The sequence below is a fragment of the Danio rerio genome, chromosome 4 (genome assembly GCF_052040795.2).
Source record: "Danio rerio strain M-AB ecotype USA chromosome 4, GRCz13ab, whole genome shotgun sequence".
Lineage (NCBI taxonomy): Eukaryota > Metazoa > Chordata > Actinopteri > Cypriniformes > Danionidae > Danio > Danio rerio.
In genome coordinates this window covers 42,926,590-42,944,505 of record NC_141024.2, presented here as the reverse complement: position 1 = coordinate 42,944,505, position 17,916 = coordinate 42,926,590, and the positions used below count along the sequence as shown (strand labels likewise).

At 41.5% G+C, this 17,916-nt stretch overlaps 2 protein-coding genes, 1 long non-coding RNA gene and 1 pseudogene across 7 annotated transcripts in view; 3 read left to right on the top strand and 1 right to left on the bottom strand.

Annotated features, from left to right (window-relative positions):
- LOC101886199 (uncharacterized) overlaps positions 1-17,916 on the top strand; it is an 883,799-nt gene that overhangs the window by 550,972 nt on the left and 314,911 nt on the right. The gene's annotated exons all lie outside the window — the stretch shown is intronic.
- Positions 1-17,916, top strand: part of LOC148680953 (uncharacterized) — a 217,811-nt pseudogene that overhangs the window by 53,756 nt on the left and 146,139 nt on the right. The window lies entirely within an intron of this gene.
- LOC148680963 (protein NLRC3-like) overlaps positions 1-17,916 on the bottom strand; it is a 156,759-nt gene that overhangs the window by 30,381 nt on the left and 108,462 nt on the right. For 2 of the 4 annotated variants that reach the window (XM_088650082.1, XM_088650083.1), the window contains 2 exons: positions 385-558; positions 89-262 (listed from right to left, as the gene is read on the bottom strand). In XM_088650082.1, the coding sequence (XP_088506208.1) occupies positions 89-262; positions 385-558 (348 nt within the window). Of the gene's footprint in view, positions 1-88; positions 263-384; positions 559-1,084; positions 2,907-3,255; positions 3,535-17,916 lie in introns of all 4 variants that reach the window. The other 2 variants (XM_088650084.1, XM_088650085.1) reach the window with 2 other exon arrangements.
- Positions 1-17,916, top strand: part of LOC148680967 (uncharacterized) — a 663,035-nt gene that overhangs the window by 601,325 nt on the left and 43,794 nt on the right. The gene's annotated exons all lie outside the window — the stretch shown is intronic.

Here is a 17,916-nt window from a genome sequence, read left to right as displayed (position 1 = left end):
TACATGTTCAAGCATGAAAAGCTCTATTATGAAATAATGTGGGCTATTATGAAATATTTTAGTTATTGTTGAGTGGAGAATCATTTACCTCAGTGTCTCCAGTTTACAGTGTTGACTCTTCAGTCCATCAGAAAGCTTCTTCACTCCTGAATCCTGCAGGTCATTGTTACTCAGGTCCAGCTCTCTCAGAACACAGTTTGAGGATTGTAGAACTGAAGACAAACTCTCACAGGAATCAGCAGTGAGTTTACACGTAACAAATCTGAGAAATAAAAAAACAAATCAAATTTAGATTGTATTTTTTTGTCACTCACTTCATGTAAATAATAACTTTAATCAATCAATCAATCAATCAGTCAGTCAGTCAGGTGTTTGAATTCAGACCTCAGTGTCTCCAGTTTGCAGTGTTGACTCTTCAGTCCATCAGAGAGAAGCTTCACTCCTGAATCCTGCAGGTCATTGTTACTCAGGTCCAGCTCTCTCAGCACACAGTTTGAGGATTGTAGAGCTGAAGACAAACTCTCACAGCACTGAACAGTAAGATTACAGCTCTGAAGCCTGTGAGGGGAAAACAGAATTAATTATTTTGCATTTATCTATTAATCCAGAGCAGAGACAAAAACACTTGAATGTTGTCTTTTAGTTTGAGCAAAGGTAAAATCACTATTTGGACTCTGTAAATACTGAATTTAAAGGAGAATACAAGGCTGTAAAATAAACATAAAATTATTCTTTACCAAACAATTCACAGTTTTGTGTGATAATTAATTATTAGTTATCATTATTAAAAACTTTCTCCGTTTTCCAAACTTATGTTAACAGATTAGAGTTATCAGTTTTTAAAGGTGAGATTATATTATTGTATTGCGTTAAAAGAGAGTCAAAGTACTGAAAAGAATGTCTGAAAGTGGAGTAAACATAAACAGAACAGATATTGTGTACAGCTGGAGATCAGTGATACATATTTGATGTGAAAACAAATAGTCTGTGCTGTTTCTGCACTGCACACATATGACTCACGGGCTGCAGATGTGTTGCAAATCGATGTGTGAAATGGGCATAAGTGTGTTCATAAGACTCTTACAGTGCTCTTGTGGTGTTCTTGACCACTGGCGTCAGTCTCATCAGTGCTTCATCAGATCTTCTGTACTTTTGCAGTTCAAACTTCTCTTGAGTCTCTTCTGACATCAGGAGCACAAACACCAGACCCGACCACTGAGCAGAGGACAGATCCTGTGATGTGAGATTTCCAGAGCTCAGACTCTTCTGGAGTTCCTCCACAAAGTCATCCTTCAGTTCATTCAGACAGTGGAAGAGGTTGATGGTCCTCTCTGCTGATTTCTCCTCCTCTATTTTCTTCTTGATATAATCTGTCGTGTCTTTGAGGTTCTCAGTTTTGAGCTTCAGTTCTGGCAGAAGCTGCTTCAGGTCACTCTGATTGGACTCCAGTGAGAGACCCAGCAGGAACCGGAGGAAAAGGTCCAGGTGTCCGTTCTTGCTTTGTAAAGTCTTCTTAACTGCATCCTTATAAAGTTTAAACAGGGGCTTTGTAGAGACTTTCCATGTCAGTTCCTTTTTCCAGGAATCAAGAAATAGATTTGCTTTCTTGTCTTTGTAAGTGAAAAACACATAGAGAGCAGCAATGAACTCCTGAACGCTGAGATGAACAAAACTGTACACCTGTTCCCCTGAAATGGGGTTTTCCTCCTGAAACATTCGAGTACATAACCCAGAGAACACAGACCCTTCCTTGACATCTAGCCCACACTTCTCCAGATCTGTTTTGTAGAAAATCAGTTGTCCTTCCTCCAGCTGTTTAAAGGCCAGTTTCCCAAGCTTCAGAACAATGTCTTCAAAACACCAGGCCTTGGCTTCAGGTTCAGAATTGTTGCTGTATTTTTCTGTCATTTGTTGCTTTTGAGACAGTAAGTAGCTGGTGTACATCCCTGTGAGAGTTGTGGGTGTTTTGTCATTGCTCTCTTGACCCAACAAAGGCTGAAGAATAGTGAGAGAGATCCAGCAGAAGACAGGGATGTGGCACATGATATACAGACTCCTGGATTTCCTGATGTGACTGATGATGTTTCCAGCAACCTCAGCACTGCTGTTTTTGATGAAGTACTGCTCCTTCTGCTCAACATTGAATCCTCGCACCTCAGTCACCTGATCAATGTAGATTTGGGGTATCAGACTGGCTGCTGCTGGTCTGGATGTGATCCAGATGAGGGAAGAAGGCACAAGCTCTCTCTTTAAGAGATGTGTTACTATCTTACTCACTGTCATTTCCTTATCAACATCTGTTAATCCATCATCCTCTTTAAAGTTCAATTCAAAGCGATATTCATCCAGTCCATCAAAGATGAACATGACCTTGCCTTGTTCTTCAGGAAGAGAGCTCAGTCCTCCAGATCTACTAAAGAAGTACTTGTTAAGCAGACCTATGAGACTGTACTTTTCTTCTTTAATCAGATTCAGTCTACGGAACGGCAGTGGAAATATGAAGACTATTTCCTGATTGTCTTTTTCTTCAGCCCAGTCAAGGATGAATTTGTTGACAGAGACAGTCTTTCCCACTCCTGCGATCCCCAGTGTCAGGACTCTTCTGTTTTGTTGACCTGTGTCAGGCTGAACTTTAAATATGTCATTACACTTCAGTGGTTTATCCTTGGCTGTCTGATCATTGTGTTTTGACTCTATCTGTATCACCTCATGGTCATTCTCTCTTCCTCCAGTCTTGTTCTCCACCACATATAGATCAGTGTAGATATCATCCAGCTTCTTCTGGTGACCCGTCTGTGAATTACCAAGCAATATCTGCTCATATTCCTCTTTAAATTTCTTCTTTAGTTTATGGCTAATGCTTGTGTAATTAAGATGAGGAGTTTTACAGTTCTCTGAAGCTGCACCTTTACAAGGGAGAGGAAAAAACTATTAAAGTAAAACATGATTATGCCCTCGTGCTTCCCTTTATGAAAAAAAGAACAATTACACATAAACAAATTTAGATGAATGAAGACAAACAATAAATGTTGATCATGTGAAATACAGGCACTGATTTGCATGCATTAGCATTACGCTTGACCATCACTGTTGTCCATAGCAATGTTAAATTTAAGACTTCAACTGAAACTCATCTGAAACTGTACAATAAATGTTATGACAATACATCTGACTCAAAAACCACTGCTAGGACAGGGTTTTAACATGGAATCAAATGACCACATTTCTAAATTTTGAGAGGGAATTAAACAGTACCTTGCTGCTGTGTCTTCTCCAGCTGATCAGCCAAGTTATTCTGCTTTATTTTCCTCAGGGTGTCCACTGTGGTCTTCACAGCTCTTTCTGATCCAAAACATGACACCATCTTATCCACAGTCTTCAACCTGTCTGCATTCTCCATTTCAGCTCTTGAAATCTCTTTATGGTGATCCACTAAGCACCCCTGAAACTTCTTTAGTTCAGCTTCTACCAGTCCATCCAGTGAGTCGTCGAGCAGCTGTTTAACATTGGCCATGGTGCTTCACCCACTCACAGCTACAGGACAAGAGCAACAACATCTGCATTAGTTTCACAATTAACATATGGACCTAAGCAGTTACTTATTAAGTAAATAATAAAATTAACCTCAGAGTAGAAATTTGACATATCAAAATTGACAATTTTAAAAATGGTCACTCTTTTAAGTGGCTCTTACTAACCAGGAATAATGTAGATGTTTGTTTGTAAACCTAACTTGTGTCTTTGGCAGAAGCTCTGTAGCTCTTCTTCCTTAATCATCATACAGTAGTGTTTATTTAGATGTTTAACTGGTAAAACCACAACCATTTTAGAAAACTAAGAAAGCCAGTTTAAAAAAAAAAAAGACTTCAGATGACAGGTGAGACCGGTGGAGTTTCACACACATTTGACAACTGTTAAAAGCATGCTATTCTTAGGTATAAATGCTCATCACTGTGGAGGTACCCTAAAAGGTAACTTTCTGTACCTCTAGTTTATATCTCAAAATTCATATGGGGTACAAAATAAGGGCCTATTGTGTACCTTTAAAGGTACAGTTATATTTAATGTACCTTGTTGGTGCATTTTTTTCTGACAGTGTTGTAGAATTCTAAAAAAAATGTCCCCAGAGAGGGTGCCAGATCCTCCAGAATTCCCTGAATGGCGGGCGCAAGATCCTCTAAAACTCTCCAAATGTTGGGCACCGGATCCTCATGATTCCTACAAACGGCCAGAGCTGCCACCTGAGTCTGAACCTAAGCCCCAGACTTACTACAGCTCCACGCTCCAGGCCCTTCACAGCTCTACGTTCCAGAGTTCCATGCTCCAGACAGACCTGTTTCACCGCCTTTTTGACCTGTGTTAGGAGCATCTGGAATCCCCTCCTAGAGGTGGGATTTGTCACGATCACCACTGTCACTCATAGATCACTGGAGAACATTTACTTTCACTCAGACTACAATTCTGCCACCATATAAACTACAACTCCTGTCACCACACACACACTTGTTCCAGTTTTCCTTTGATTACACACACAGCTGGGAGCTGCTCATGGACTGATTACACAGACTATATATATACAGCACACACACATACTTTGCTGAATATTGTTTGGATTAACATTTCTAAGCGTTTCTTGTGTCTAGTCTCTATGTGTTCCACTCTTGCCTTGTTTTATTGTTTATTCTGCCCACTGCCTGTCTTTGACCATCTGCATGTAACCTGAAAACGCTTGCAGACTTCTCTGTATGCATCTGTTTGTCCCTGTTTTGACTGCCTGCCTGACTACTGTTCTTAGTAAAATGCATGTGGATCCTAAACTCCGTTGTCCAGCACCCTTGAATTACAGAGGGTAAAAAGAAAATTCCAGACTATGCCATTCCAGAGTATTAAACTGTTTTCTATCATTACAACTTTGTACAATGAACACAGGCAAGCAGAACAGGCCCGGCACCAGGATGTCATAACTGAGGGGGCATTAATCCCATAGAGGGGCACTAGACTAGATATTTTTTACAGTAATTGCACTAGACCTGCTGATTTTTGGTCCCTCTTCTTCCTTTCATTTAGGCTATTTATTCACTTATTTATTATTACTTTGCATTACTGCTTAAGTTACTGACTTAAGGCAGTAATATACTTCTTATACTACTACTAATAATAATATGTATTCCCTATTATTTATTTTATCAATGAAGGTTAATGCAACACTGTTTAATAATGCAGACGGATCATGGCTTCAGTGCCAAATAAATGCTTTAAATTATATTTTATTCTCTTTTTTTCTTTCCGCTTTTTCAAATAGTATAAATGTTTAAACTTTTAGGTAAAGACTTCATACTATGCCCACACATGCAAGCTAACCCACTATTCGTATAACCAGTAAATAAATACAGTGAAATCAGCATTACCTAAGTAATTAATTACATTTTGGCATGGATAACACGGAAATCAATAGGCTATATAACATTTTTCATAGTTAAAAGGTAAAAAATAAAGATTTATGTTAGGCCATCATGAGTGAGGTTTTTTGTTTGTTATATCGTCCGATTGGCATTTTAAAAAAAAACCTCATAAGCCATTAAGGCCTTTTTAATAATGTTTTCAGGTTACATTTTCATTTTTTGGCCCATGAGCAACAAGTCAAAATAAAATCGATATGCTAACTGTATTTTAGCCATTAAAATATGCCTACAGTAGATATTCTTGTGTTTAATTTTGCCTCAGCAAATATCAGTATAGCCTAAATAACATATTTTTAAAGATTATCATGCAGCCTACCTGCAGCGAAAGTGAGAGGTTGATCCACGGCAAGTTCACTTACTCACGCACTATACCTATTTCATGTATAACTGTAAGCTTGACTTGGCAGGCCGATCATCTTTAAACTCAAAAGGCATTAATTCAGTGTCCTAACTCGAGACTGCTGCTGCTAATGGGATGTTTCTTAACACAACAGTAAAATTGGCTTTAGCAATTTCAAAATGAAAGCAAACATTCAAAATGTTTCCACATATTGTCAATTTTATCAGTTCATTTTAATATATCAATAATAATGAATATAATAGCTTATAATAATCATTATAGTGTAGATTACTGTGGGACTGTGCTGTGAACTAAACATTTTTATAAGGCTACATATCCCCTAACTGAAAAAAAAAAACTATTGTGAAAATGACTGGCAGTTGCGTTTCTGCTAAAATTAACTTAACAGCAAATTTATTCTGCATTTTTTTCCTTTTAGAGCTCAGGAGAGTTGTATTTCAAGAATTAGTTAACCAAAACATGAAATGAATAAAGCTGCTCACCTTCATGCCATACACTAGTCCAGTTTTCTAGAGTGCAACTTAGCTGCAGCATGTGTACTTTAAAGGCTATATCCAAGCGCACCCTGACCTTACGCGGGGACCAGATCTCTCCGCTGTTGAAATCATGTTTACAATCCTCATAATTTAAATGCTATTTCATATTATAAAATATCTAAATGTGTGTTCTGATGGTTGGAATGATGGGAGTGTTTAGCAGGTCGTACACCAGAAGCGCCGCGACACAATGCACACATGACAGTTAAAAGTATCACACACCAGACGCGCACATTCTGTGGCGTGACAGGAATATGAACAATGTCCTGAGTCATGGCTGGGCGATGTCCAGCCTGATGTAGATAGCCAGGATGAGTGCATCTGTACTCTTTACTGTCAAGCAGAGTTTTAATGGAAAAATAAAGGAGCTTATTAAAAAAGTGGTTCACTTTGCCTTAAATTTGACCAGTGGACATTCATCTTACTGAGGGAATTTATTGATTAAGCTGTGAAACTTGACGCATGAGCTTACGCTTCCAGTCTGACGCATTCGCGTGTGGAAGTCTGAATGGAAGTTTATAGGGAGAAAAGTTTAGTGTGACGGCAGCTTTATTCCTAAACTACTAATTAGCAGCAGGTGTTTATCATGATGAAGATCTGTCCTGCCTTACTGTAGTGTTGCTGAAAGTACCAGAGATCGCCACTGTCTAAAACTTATCCAAGTTACAGCTTATTGTGGTCTTTTAGAAGAGCTTTATCATTGTTGTTGTGATCCTTCTCTCTGTGTGGGAAGCTGTAGGGATGTGGGTGCCATTTAATTTCTGTAAACCCCTTTTCTCTTGATTATATTCAGGGATTTAGTGTATCTTTCTTTTTTTCCCGTCAGTTTAAATAGTTTTACTCCCTCTAGTTAAAGACTGCTTTTGCTTGTTTGTTTTTATACTTCAAATTTTACTCTTAGCATTTGTGCTTTTGGTAAACCACTAGAACAAAAATGTTTGTCATGTGGGGCAGAGGACTGCTACTTGCTCACCTCAACTCAGTTCACTTTACTCTTTTTCTCTGTTACTCTCTTACCTTAGACATTTGGCATCTGGGACAACCACAATATAAATAACACCACTTAATCTCGGGTTATTACTAAACCTGGAAAAGTGATCAGTTATATTTCTGCATTACAGCAAAAAACTAAAATATTACAGTAATTGCTTTACTTTACTGTGTTGCTCTTAACACTGATATTATAGACAGACAGACAGATAGATAGACAGATATGTATATAAATAAATAAATAAATATATATATATATATATATATATATATATATATATATATATATATATATATATATATATAAATATATATATATATATATATATATATATATATATATATATATAGATGGATAGATAGATAGATACCCTGCTGAAAAATCCAGCTTAAATCAGCCTAGGCTGGTTGGCTGGTTTTAGCTGGTTGACCAGCCTGGTTTTAGAGGGGTTTTGGCTATTTTCAGGCTGGTTTCCAGCCAATTCCAGCCTGGTCTTAGCTGGTCAGGCTGGAAAATGACCAGCCAAATCCAGCTAAAACCAGCTTGACCAGCCTGGTTTAAGCTGGATATAGCTGGTTTTGGGTGGACTCCCAGCTTGGCTAGGCTGGTCAAGCTGGTTTAAGCTGGTCATCTCCCAGCCTGACCAGCTAAGACCAGGCTGGAAATGTCTGGAAACCAGCCTGGAAGTGGCCAAAACCCCTCTAAAACCAGCCTGGTTGACCAGCTAAATCCAGCCAACCAGCCTAGGCTGGTTTAGGCTGGATTTTTCAGCAGGATAGATAGATAGATAGATAGATAGATAGATAGATAGATAGATAGATAGATAGATAGATAGATAGATAGATAGATAGATAGATAGACGCACACATGATGAATGTACCAATGCTCTGAAGTACAGTACATCTGAGAAAGTACTGCTAATCAACCTTCTCCTGAAACTCATCAGGACATTTAAAGCCCCTATTATACATTAAAGAGGTCATGTTTTGGTTTTGGGGCACTCCAACAACAGTCTGAGATACTGTATGCATGCAACGTCAAAAAACACTCTCATTGTCTTATAATATGCATTTATTGTTACATAATTATCCCAACGATGGGCATCACATTGGCGCAGTGGGTGGCACGGTAAATTGTCCTAATATATGAGTGTGAATGAGTGTGTATGGATGGGTTGCAGCTGGAAGGGCATCCGCAGTGTAAAACATATGCCAGATAAGTTTGTGGTTCATTCCATTGTGGCAAACCCAGATTAATAAAGGGACCAAGCCAAAAAGAAAATAAATGAAAGAATATCTCAAAGACTCCTATATGACTTGCTCAGTGATTTATTGTGTTATTCCCTAACCCCTCCTTAGCGCGATGCTAATCTGTGCTGATTGGTTCGATGACCCAGTCTGTTGTAATTGGTTGACTGTGTTCAGCGCAAGACAAAGAATCATCCACCATGGCTTATCAGCAATTTTGAAGTAGTCAGAGTGCAGAGTGTGTGTGTGTGTGAGCCCAATGCAGGAGTGTGTTAAAGCAATGCAGTCAAACTCCAGCATATTGCTCCATACTTAATCATGACACACATTAAGTATTAATCCACACTGCGGCAAAAGCTGAACTATTTTTAAATTTAAAAGCCACACGTGTGTAGGAACAGCTGACGGTGGCCATAGCAATGACAAACGGCAGAGGATCGCGAGCTCGTTTAAATCCGTAAAAGAAGTGGCACACCTTACGTTTTCAACTTGGCTTTAGACGTGAAATGAGAATGTAAAGAGTTAACCTGATACAGTACAAGCCACGTGGAATGGCTACAAGTAACAAAACACAATTAAATACATAATTTGCAAGCTTGAGTAAACAAAGAGGCAGCCATTTTAAACCCACCAACTTACACTTGTGAAATGGAGGAAGAAACTTGTCCATGAACTGTGTACTGTAAAGTTCCTGCCAAGCTCTGACAAAGTCCCATACATCAATAGTCTTTACTGATCCTTCCTTTAACAAACAGCTAACGAATCCTCCGTTGTAAGAATGTCGATTACTGAAGCACTCATCAGAAAAATGATGGGAACACAGCACAAGGCTGGAGCTATAATGCTGACTCTTCACAGCCTCATCTTTGCGTAGAAAAAATAACACAAACTTTCCCTCACTCTTCAGAGCACAGCGTCTTCGAGACATGATTCAGCCGAGATCTGCTGCAGTGTGTGTCTTCCTCTTTTTCTTTCTACAGTGTTTGTGGGCAGGGCCGGGGGTTTCAATTTTCCCGGGTCTGCGCGCACAACAAATCAGCGGGTGTGATAAAGTCACATTAACTGTCACCGCTGGGAAAGCAGCACTGGCATTCACACACACACATTCTCGTACGCACACGCACATTCTCACGCACACACATACTTGCAAACACACACACACAGACGCGCTGACACGCAGACATACTCACAGGCCCACTTACCTCATTCATTCATCATAATGTTCCTCCCTGCCATTGCCGCTATCGGAGGAGCGGGTGCACACGCGATCTCGATAGCAAATGGTCATATTTCCATAAATCCACTCCCCGCAATTCATAAGTCATCCATAGGCATTTCATACACCTCCACTTCACCTGTTGTGTTGTCTTCTCTGTTTGGTGTTTGTCTGTGTGGGCGTAGTCAGGCTTCCGGTCGCGATCGGTCAAACCGAGCACATAGGAAGTGCCGGTTTAAGAATGAATGGGATTGTGTGCGCATGCGCACTGCGAATCGGAAGCTGACGAAACCATTATGTCTGTTAAATAGGTGTTTTGTGTTCATGAAGTGTGTATTATGTGTTTACTTGTATTAAGAAAATGTATGTTTTGTTGTTAATTATATATTAAGGATTTTTTCTTTGTGTTTAATGTGAAGTGTGGCTAGAATGTCAAGTTATTTAATGTTTGTGTATTTGTACGTTTTAATACTTACCTGTTGAATGGTTTAGCCCACAAACGGGCGAGAGTTTGGGCTATATAAGCCAGAGCCCAACTTTCTTACAACACTTGTTAACCAAGTCGATGCAAGAGTGCTACTGTGGTGCCTCAAGCAAGTATATTGTGGATACCTCATATTATCGTTATTATTATTATTTTTGTAGATATATTTGGAGTACATTTTTGCAGATTTTATTTTCCTGTTTGTTGTTTCTTTGGTACTTTTTATTACTATTTTTTTTGTTAGCACTTGTATATATCTTCACTGTGGATGGACTTTTTGGCACTGTAAATAAATATCACCTTGCACGGCAGTGCTTTGCGAGTAAGCCATCATCTTTTTTTTACGAACTCACATTTCTTCCCCCTTGAAGACGAGTTGGTGGGCTCGTTTTCATCACATCTGGTGGCAGCGGTGGGATGGCTACTCGCAAGACAGCGCCAAAAGGCCGAAAACCGAAGATGGGTTTACGGTCCCAAGTGAAGGTAGCATCAGAGGAAGGGGCTGATTGGAATTTGGTGGTGACAACGGAGGATGAGGAGGGAGCCACAAGTCGTCCCAGAGTCTCCTCAAAGTCCAGCTCAACCCCATCCAAGCCAGTTACTTCTGATGCTACAGCTGGTGAGGGAATGTATTCCCTGATGCGGAGATTTCTGGACTCTCAAGAGGAGAGAGAGGACCGATATATGCAGGAGCTCCGAGGTCTTCGTGATTCCATTCTGCAGTCAATACGTCCTGCGGAGACTTCCATTGATGCAGAGAGTGCACGAATGGAGCTACCGACACCCGCAACAAAGGTATCCACAAAACACAGAACAGCCTATGTCCATGACTCTCCAAATGTCACAGTGCCAAGAGTGCCGATGCAGTGGACTGAGCCAAAGATGCCAAGCTTCCAGCAGGGGGAAGATATTGAGAATTATCTTCAGCGGTTCGAGCGTCTGGCCAGAACATGGAGGTGGCCTAAGGAGGAGTGGAGCTACCGTCTGGTTCCGTTGCTGACAGGACAAGCACTGGAGGCATACCTAGCAATGGACGAGGAAGAGGCTGAGGTCTATGCGGATCTGAAAGAAGCACTGCTGGAGAAGTTCAACATCTCTCCAGAGACATACCGCCAGCGCTTCAGATCGTCTACAGTTCCAGTGGGAGAATCGCCGACAGAGACCTACCACCGACTAAAGAACCTGTACAAGCGATGGGTCCAACCAGAGGAGCACTCCTAAGAGGAGATTGGCGAGGTCATCATCCTGGAGCAGCTGCTTCGGGTGCTACCCTACGACGCACGCACCTGGGTAAAGGAGCACGAGCCAAAGTCAGGAAAGGCAGCAGCACGGTTGGCTCAGCAGTACCTGAACGCACATCGTGGCGGGCTCCGTACTCAACCACATAAAGGTACTGTACGTCACACATTACATAACACTGGTTCTGAGAGGGGTCGTACTGAACTGTCGGACAATGCACAAACCCAAAAACCTGCAACAAAAGACTTGATTTGCTTTTACTGCCAGCAGCTGGGTCATAAAGCATCGGTGTGTCCTGCTCGTAAAGGTAAACTTACGGGTTTTTGTTATGTGCCAAGAGAAGGGGACTGTGATTTTGACTCTGTGGGGGAGGGTCATAATGTATATAATGTTACTGTGAACGGACATGAACTAAAAGCACTCTTAGATACTGGAAGCTCTTTGTCAATGATGAAATCACGTTTTGTACATTATGTTAGCTATGAAAACACCACCTCTGTTCAATGTGTACATGGGGACATAAAGCAGTATCCCCGAGCTGAGGTCATGGTTGAGGTACAAGAACAAATGTACTTGCTTAATGTTGCCGTAGTTGACAATTTACCCGCTGATATGATTCTAGGAAGAGACTTTCCAGTACTGTATGAACTTTTGCAACCCACCATCAAAGACTCTGAACGTTCTATTGCTACTGTTAATGTGTCATGTCCAGCTCTTACAAGAGCACAAGCCAGGGCAGGTCTACAGCCCTTGCCAGACTTGGATAGTAGTCTGTTGCAGGGCGGGACCAAGGGCCCTAGGAAGTCAAGACGCTAGCGGCGTCTTGAAAAGTACCTAGGAACTCCAGCCTCTGAATCCTCAGGAAAGGGTCTCAAAGTTGATGGCTGGAAGGTCCCAGGGAATATTACACAACTTCAAAGAGAAGATAAAACCTTAAAACCCTTATTTATTAAAGCTGAGTCTGAACAAACATCAATTTTATGCAATGAGGTATATGTAGTAGAGAATGGTGTGTTATATGTGAGAACAAATTATGTGTTGCGTTTAGTTGTGCCATCTTGTTGTCGTCCTCTTGTTCTTCACCTTGCACACACTGTTCCATGGACTGGTCACCTAGGCCAACAGAAAACATGCACGCATTAGCTCACGATTTTACTGGCCCACACTTTATACTGATGTACAAACACACTGCAAAACATGTGCCGTCTGCCAAAAGACAAGTGCTGTGTCCCAGCGGGGCAGAGCACCCCTGCAACCTCTCCCTGTTATCTCTGCACCTTTTAGGCGGACTGCCATAGACATTGTGGGGCCATTGGAAAAGAGCAGTGCTGGACATCGTTACATCCTGGTGGTCAGTGACTACGCCACAAGGTATCCTGAGGCCTACCCACTCCGTTCTATTACAACACCCAAGATCATCCATGCCTTGATTCAGTTGTTTTCCAGAGTTGGCATACCTAAGAAGATACTTACCGACCAAGGAACAAACTTCACATCACGTCTGATGGGGCAGCTACACAAGCAGATGGGCATCACCGCCATAAGAACAACGCCATATCACCCACAGACAGATGGACTTGTCGAGCGGTTCAATCAAACTCTCAAGAACATGCTGCGGAAGTTCGTTGTAGACACGGGCCGAGACTGGGATAAGTGGTTACCGTTTGTTCTCTTTGCTTACAGAGAAGTGCCCCAGGCATCGACGGGCTTCTCACCATTTGAGCTCCTTTATGGATGGCAGGTACAAGGACCCCTAGACTTGCTGAAGAAGGACTGGGAAGGAGAACCTGCATCGAAGAAGGAGGAGAGCGGCATTGTGCACTATGTGCTAGAGATGCGAGACCGTTTGGAGAAGTACAGAGAACAAGCCAAAGAAAATCTGCTAGAAAAACAGCAAGCACAGAAGAGATGGTACGACCAACATGCCAGACTGAGACAATTCAAAGAGGGACAAAAGGTGCTTCTACTTTTACCAACTTCAACTAACAAGTTACTGGCTAAATGGCAGGGGCCATACACTGTGATCAGCAAGATGGGGCCGGTAACGTATGAAATTCATCATCCAGACAAGGGGAAGACCAGGCAGACCTACCATGTCAACCTATTAAAGGAGTGGAAGGAGCCACCCGGTAAGGGACCAGAAACAGCCCTCCTGGTGAGGAAGGTGGAGGTATAAGAGGATGTGGAAGAAGAGGATATGGAGGATGTAAAGAGACAGCCGTCTGTGGTGAATCTCACTCACCTAGAAGACTCCAAAAGGGAAGAGCTGCAGAACCTCCTAAATCTGTTTCCTGCTTTGTTCTGTCAGAGGCCTGGACGGACTGAGCTAACCCAACACACCATCCACCTTTCTGATCCAACACCAAAACGTCAACGTCCCTACCGGGTGCCTGAGAGGCTGGTGGAACCCTTGAAAGAGGAGATAAAGTTGACAAAGGAGCTAGGAGTGATCGAACCATCAACGAGTGAAACGAGCAGCCCAATAGTGATTGTTCCCAAGAAAAATGGATCCTTGCGTGTCTGCATCGATTTCCGCAAGCTCAATGCCCAGTCCAAGTTTGATGCATACCCGATGCCAAGAATTGATGATCTGCTGGAGAAGATAGGTCAAGCCAAATATATTACCACGCTAGACTTATGTAAGGGATACTGGCAGGTAGCCCTCAATCCGGAGTCCAGACCATACACTGCTTTCCGAACACCATTTGGATTATTTCACTTCACAGCCCTTCCTTTTGGCCTTCATGGGGCACCAGCCACCTTCCAAAGGCTAATGGATAGAGTCCTTCAGGGTTGTGAAGACTGGGCGGCTGCATATTTGGATGATGTGGTAATTCACAGTAATTCTTGGACTGAACATCTACAACATCTTCAACAGACACTCAAGAAGATAGCAGAAGCAGGACTCACCTTAAATGTGTCTAAATGTGAGTGGGCAAAGCAAGAGGCCAATTACCTCGGATACCACCTGGGCAATGGACAGCTTAAACCTCAGATCGACAAGGTAGAGGCGATTTGCAGGAGCCCACAGCCAAAGACCAAGAAGGAAGTGAGATCGTTTCTAGGACTTGTAGGATGGTACAGAAGATTTGTCCCAAACTTTGCCTCTATCGCTGCTCCTTTAACAAACTTGTTGTCTAAGTCAGTCACAAATCCTGTTCCATGGTCCAATGACTGCGAAAAAGCTTTCAAAACCCTGAAAGAGAAGATCTGTTCCAGTCCAGTCTTACAGAGTCCTGACTTCACAAAAAGATTCCTAGTACAAGTGGATGCTTCTGCAACAGGAATAGGATCTGTCCTTGCCCAAGGAAATGCAGAACAACAAAAACCTGTTGTTTTCCTCAGCCGCAAGCTACTGCCAAGGGAGACAAGATATTCTGCAATTGAAAAAGAAGGTCTTGCAATCAAGTGGTCTCTGGACAGTCTACGTTATTACCTCCTAGGCCGAGAGTTTGATCTGGAAACTGACCACCGGGCCCTTACCTGGATCCAGTCCATGAAAGACCACAATGCCAGAGTCACCCGATGGTACCTCGCCCTGCAGCCATACCACTTTAAAATACGCCATCGACCGGGTACACTCAAAGTGGTAGCCGACTACCTGTCCAGGTTCCCGGCCAGTACGCGGCTGGGAGAGGGGGAAGGTGATGTGATAAAGTCACATTAACTGTCCCCGCTGGGAAAGCAGCACTGGCATTCACACACACACACACACACATTCTCACGCACACACATACTTGCAAACACAAGTATATTGTGGATACCTGATATTATCGTTATTATTATTATTATTATTTTTGTAGATATAATTGGAGTATATTTTTGCAGATTTTATTTTCCTGTTTGTTGTTTCTTTGGTACTTTTTATTACTATTTTTTTGTTAGCACTTGTATATATCTTCACTGTGGATGGACTTTTTGGCACTGTAAATAAATATCACCTTGCACGACAGTGCTTTGCGAGTAAGCCATCATTTTTTTTTTTACGAATTCACATTTCTTCCCACCTTGAAGACGAGTTGGTGGGCTCGTTTTCATCACAGCGGGGCTTGAGTTCCATATTAATATCATGTCTATATGGCTAAAGATTTGTTACCCCAATATTCATTTGATCAAATTGACTCTTTCATAGATGACCAGCCTGGTTTAAGCTGGATATAGCTGGCTTTGGGTGGACTCCCAGCTTGGCTAGGCTGGTCAAGCTGGTTTAAGCTGGTCATCTCCCAGCCTGACCAGCTAAGACCAGGCTGGAAATGTCTGGAAACCAGCCTGGAAGTGGCCAAAACCCCTCTAAAACCAGCCTGGTTGACCAGCTAAATCCAGCCAACCAGCCTAGGCGGGTTTAGGCTGGATTTTTTAGCAGGATAGATAGATAGATAGATAGATAGATAGATAGATAGATAGATAGATAGATAGATAGATAGATAGATAGACGCACACATGATGAATGTACCAATGCTCTGAAGTACAGTACATCTGAGAAAGTACTGCTAATCAACCTTCTCCTGAAACTCTTCAGGACATTTAAAGCCCCTATTATACATTAAAAAGGTCATGTTTTGGTTTTGGGGCACTCCAACAACAGTCTGAGATACTGTATGCATGTCTACATGGCTAAAGATTTGTTACCCCAATATTCATTTGATCAAATCGACTCTTTCATTGATGACTCAATAGTTTTAAACACTGTGCACTTACAGATTTAAGCCTAAGCTGGATATTTCACCTTAGACCTTTGGTACACACTTCATGGAAGCTCATTTTCAAAAACCCATGATATGAGCTCTTTAATTCACTGCTTTGTCCTTCCCCATCATTTTCTTGTCAGCTGAAGATTTTGCTAAATTCTTTTCTGGTAGGACTGAAACCATTAGTGGTACATTTTAGCCTGTATCCACCGTGTACTATGGTACACTTTTACGGCCATTTCCACTGTCAAAGGGTACCTAAAAGCAAACCGTACCATTTCACTTTATGGTCACTCTTTGTAAAGGGTTCCAACAAGCCCAAAGGGTACCATAAGGCGGAGCTAGAAGCGCAGCTGAACACTATTGGTTTACAGAGATACGTCTCGCAGGAGAATGAAAACAAAGCACCATTTTTTAAAAACACAGCCGAGACGATACATCGTAATAATATATAACTTTAGATATAATAACAAGCCATGATCGGACAAAGCTCAAACAAACCTTGTTGTCATCTAGGTATACAGCCACAAAGCCAAAAAGAACAAAATTTGATGTTTTATGACGCCGTCTAAAAGTGTGAACGGGTTCACTTTCATCAGAGAGCTTGTGATCGCATCTATATTTGGAATATTGAACTACTTGAGCTCATATTAATAAGGTGCTTGTGATCATTGAAGCTCTCTGAGATCTGATCCTTTTAGAAAGAGACAAACGCGAGACTGAAGTGTGAAAAAAACAAAGGATAAGCCGGAAAAAAACAGCAGCAAATGAAGCGTCTCCAACCTAAAACATGAACAAACTGGCATATTTAACTATTATCATCACCTTCTGAACTATTATGAACTTAGAATGACGGAATAACATTCTAACAGGGGTTTAGGGCTGATAGTGGAAAAAATTCCTGAGCCTGAACTTTTTTTCCTTGCCCCTGAGGTGAGTAGGGGTGGGTATGCAACGCACTTTTAACACATAACTTGTGGGCCCCTGGGCCCAAATATATTAACAGCCTATGTGTAACCCTGATCATCATTATTGTCAAGTGGCTCTTTTTAGACACATGCCAGTAATGTCAGTGACACATGCCAGTGTCAGTGATCTTGTGACATGTGCCAGTAGGTGTCAGTATAAGCATGTTATAAGCACATTAATCTTATAAGTCTCTTTGCCTTAATATTTAAAAATCATTAGGCAAATGACACCTGTTATCTTACATGCATATATGTTATGAGTTTTAAACATGCATTTTATTATAACTTTTTAAAGGATATTATTTAAAATACCTTAAAATGAAAATAAGTTAAAGAGCCCATATTATACATGAAATAGGGTCATATCCTGGTTGTAAGGGTCTCCAACAACAGTCTAATATGCATGCAAGGTCAAAAAACACTTTCATGGTCTTATAATCTGCATTTATTTTTAGCTAATTATCCCAGCGACTCCTGTATGAATCGTCCAGTGATTCATTTGTTCCCAAACCCCTCCTTCGCGCGGAGCTAATCTGCGCTGATTGGACCGATGACAGTCTGTCGTGATTGGTCGACTGCCTTCAGTCAGAGAGGGAAATGGCCAATAGCTAATCAGCAATTTAAAAAGTAATCACAGTTCATACACGCTCGATAGTGTAGGCGTGGAGTTTAGCTGCCACACTATGGCGAGTGGATAGTGCCACGGATAACCGAACGAAGGAGA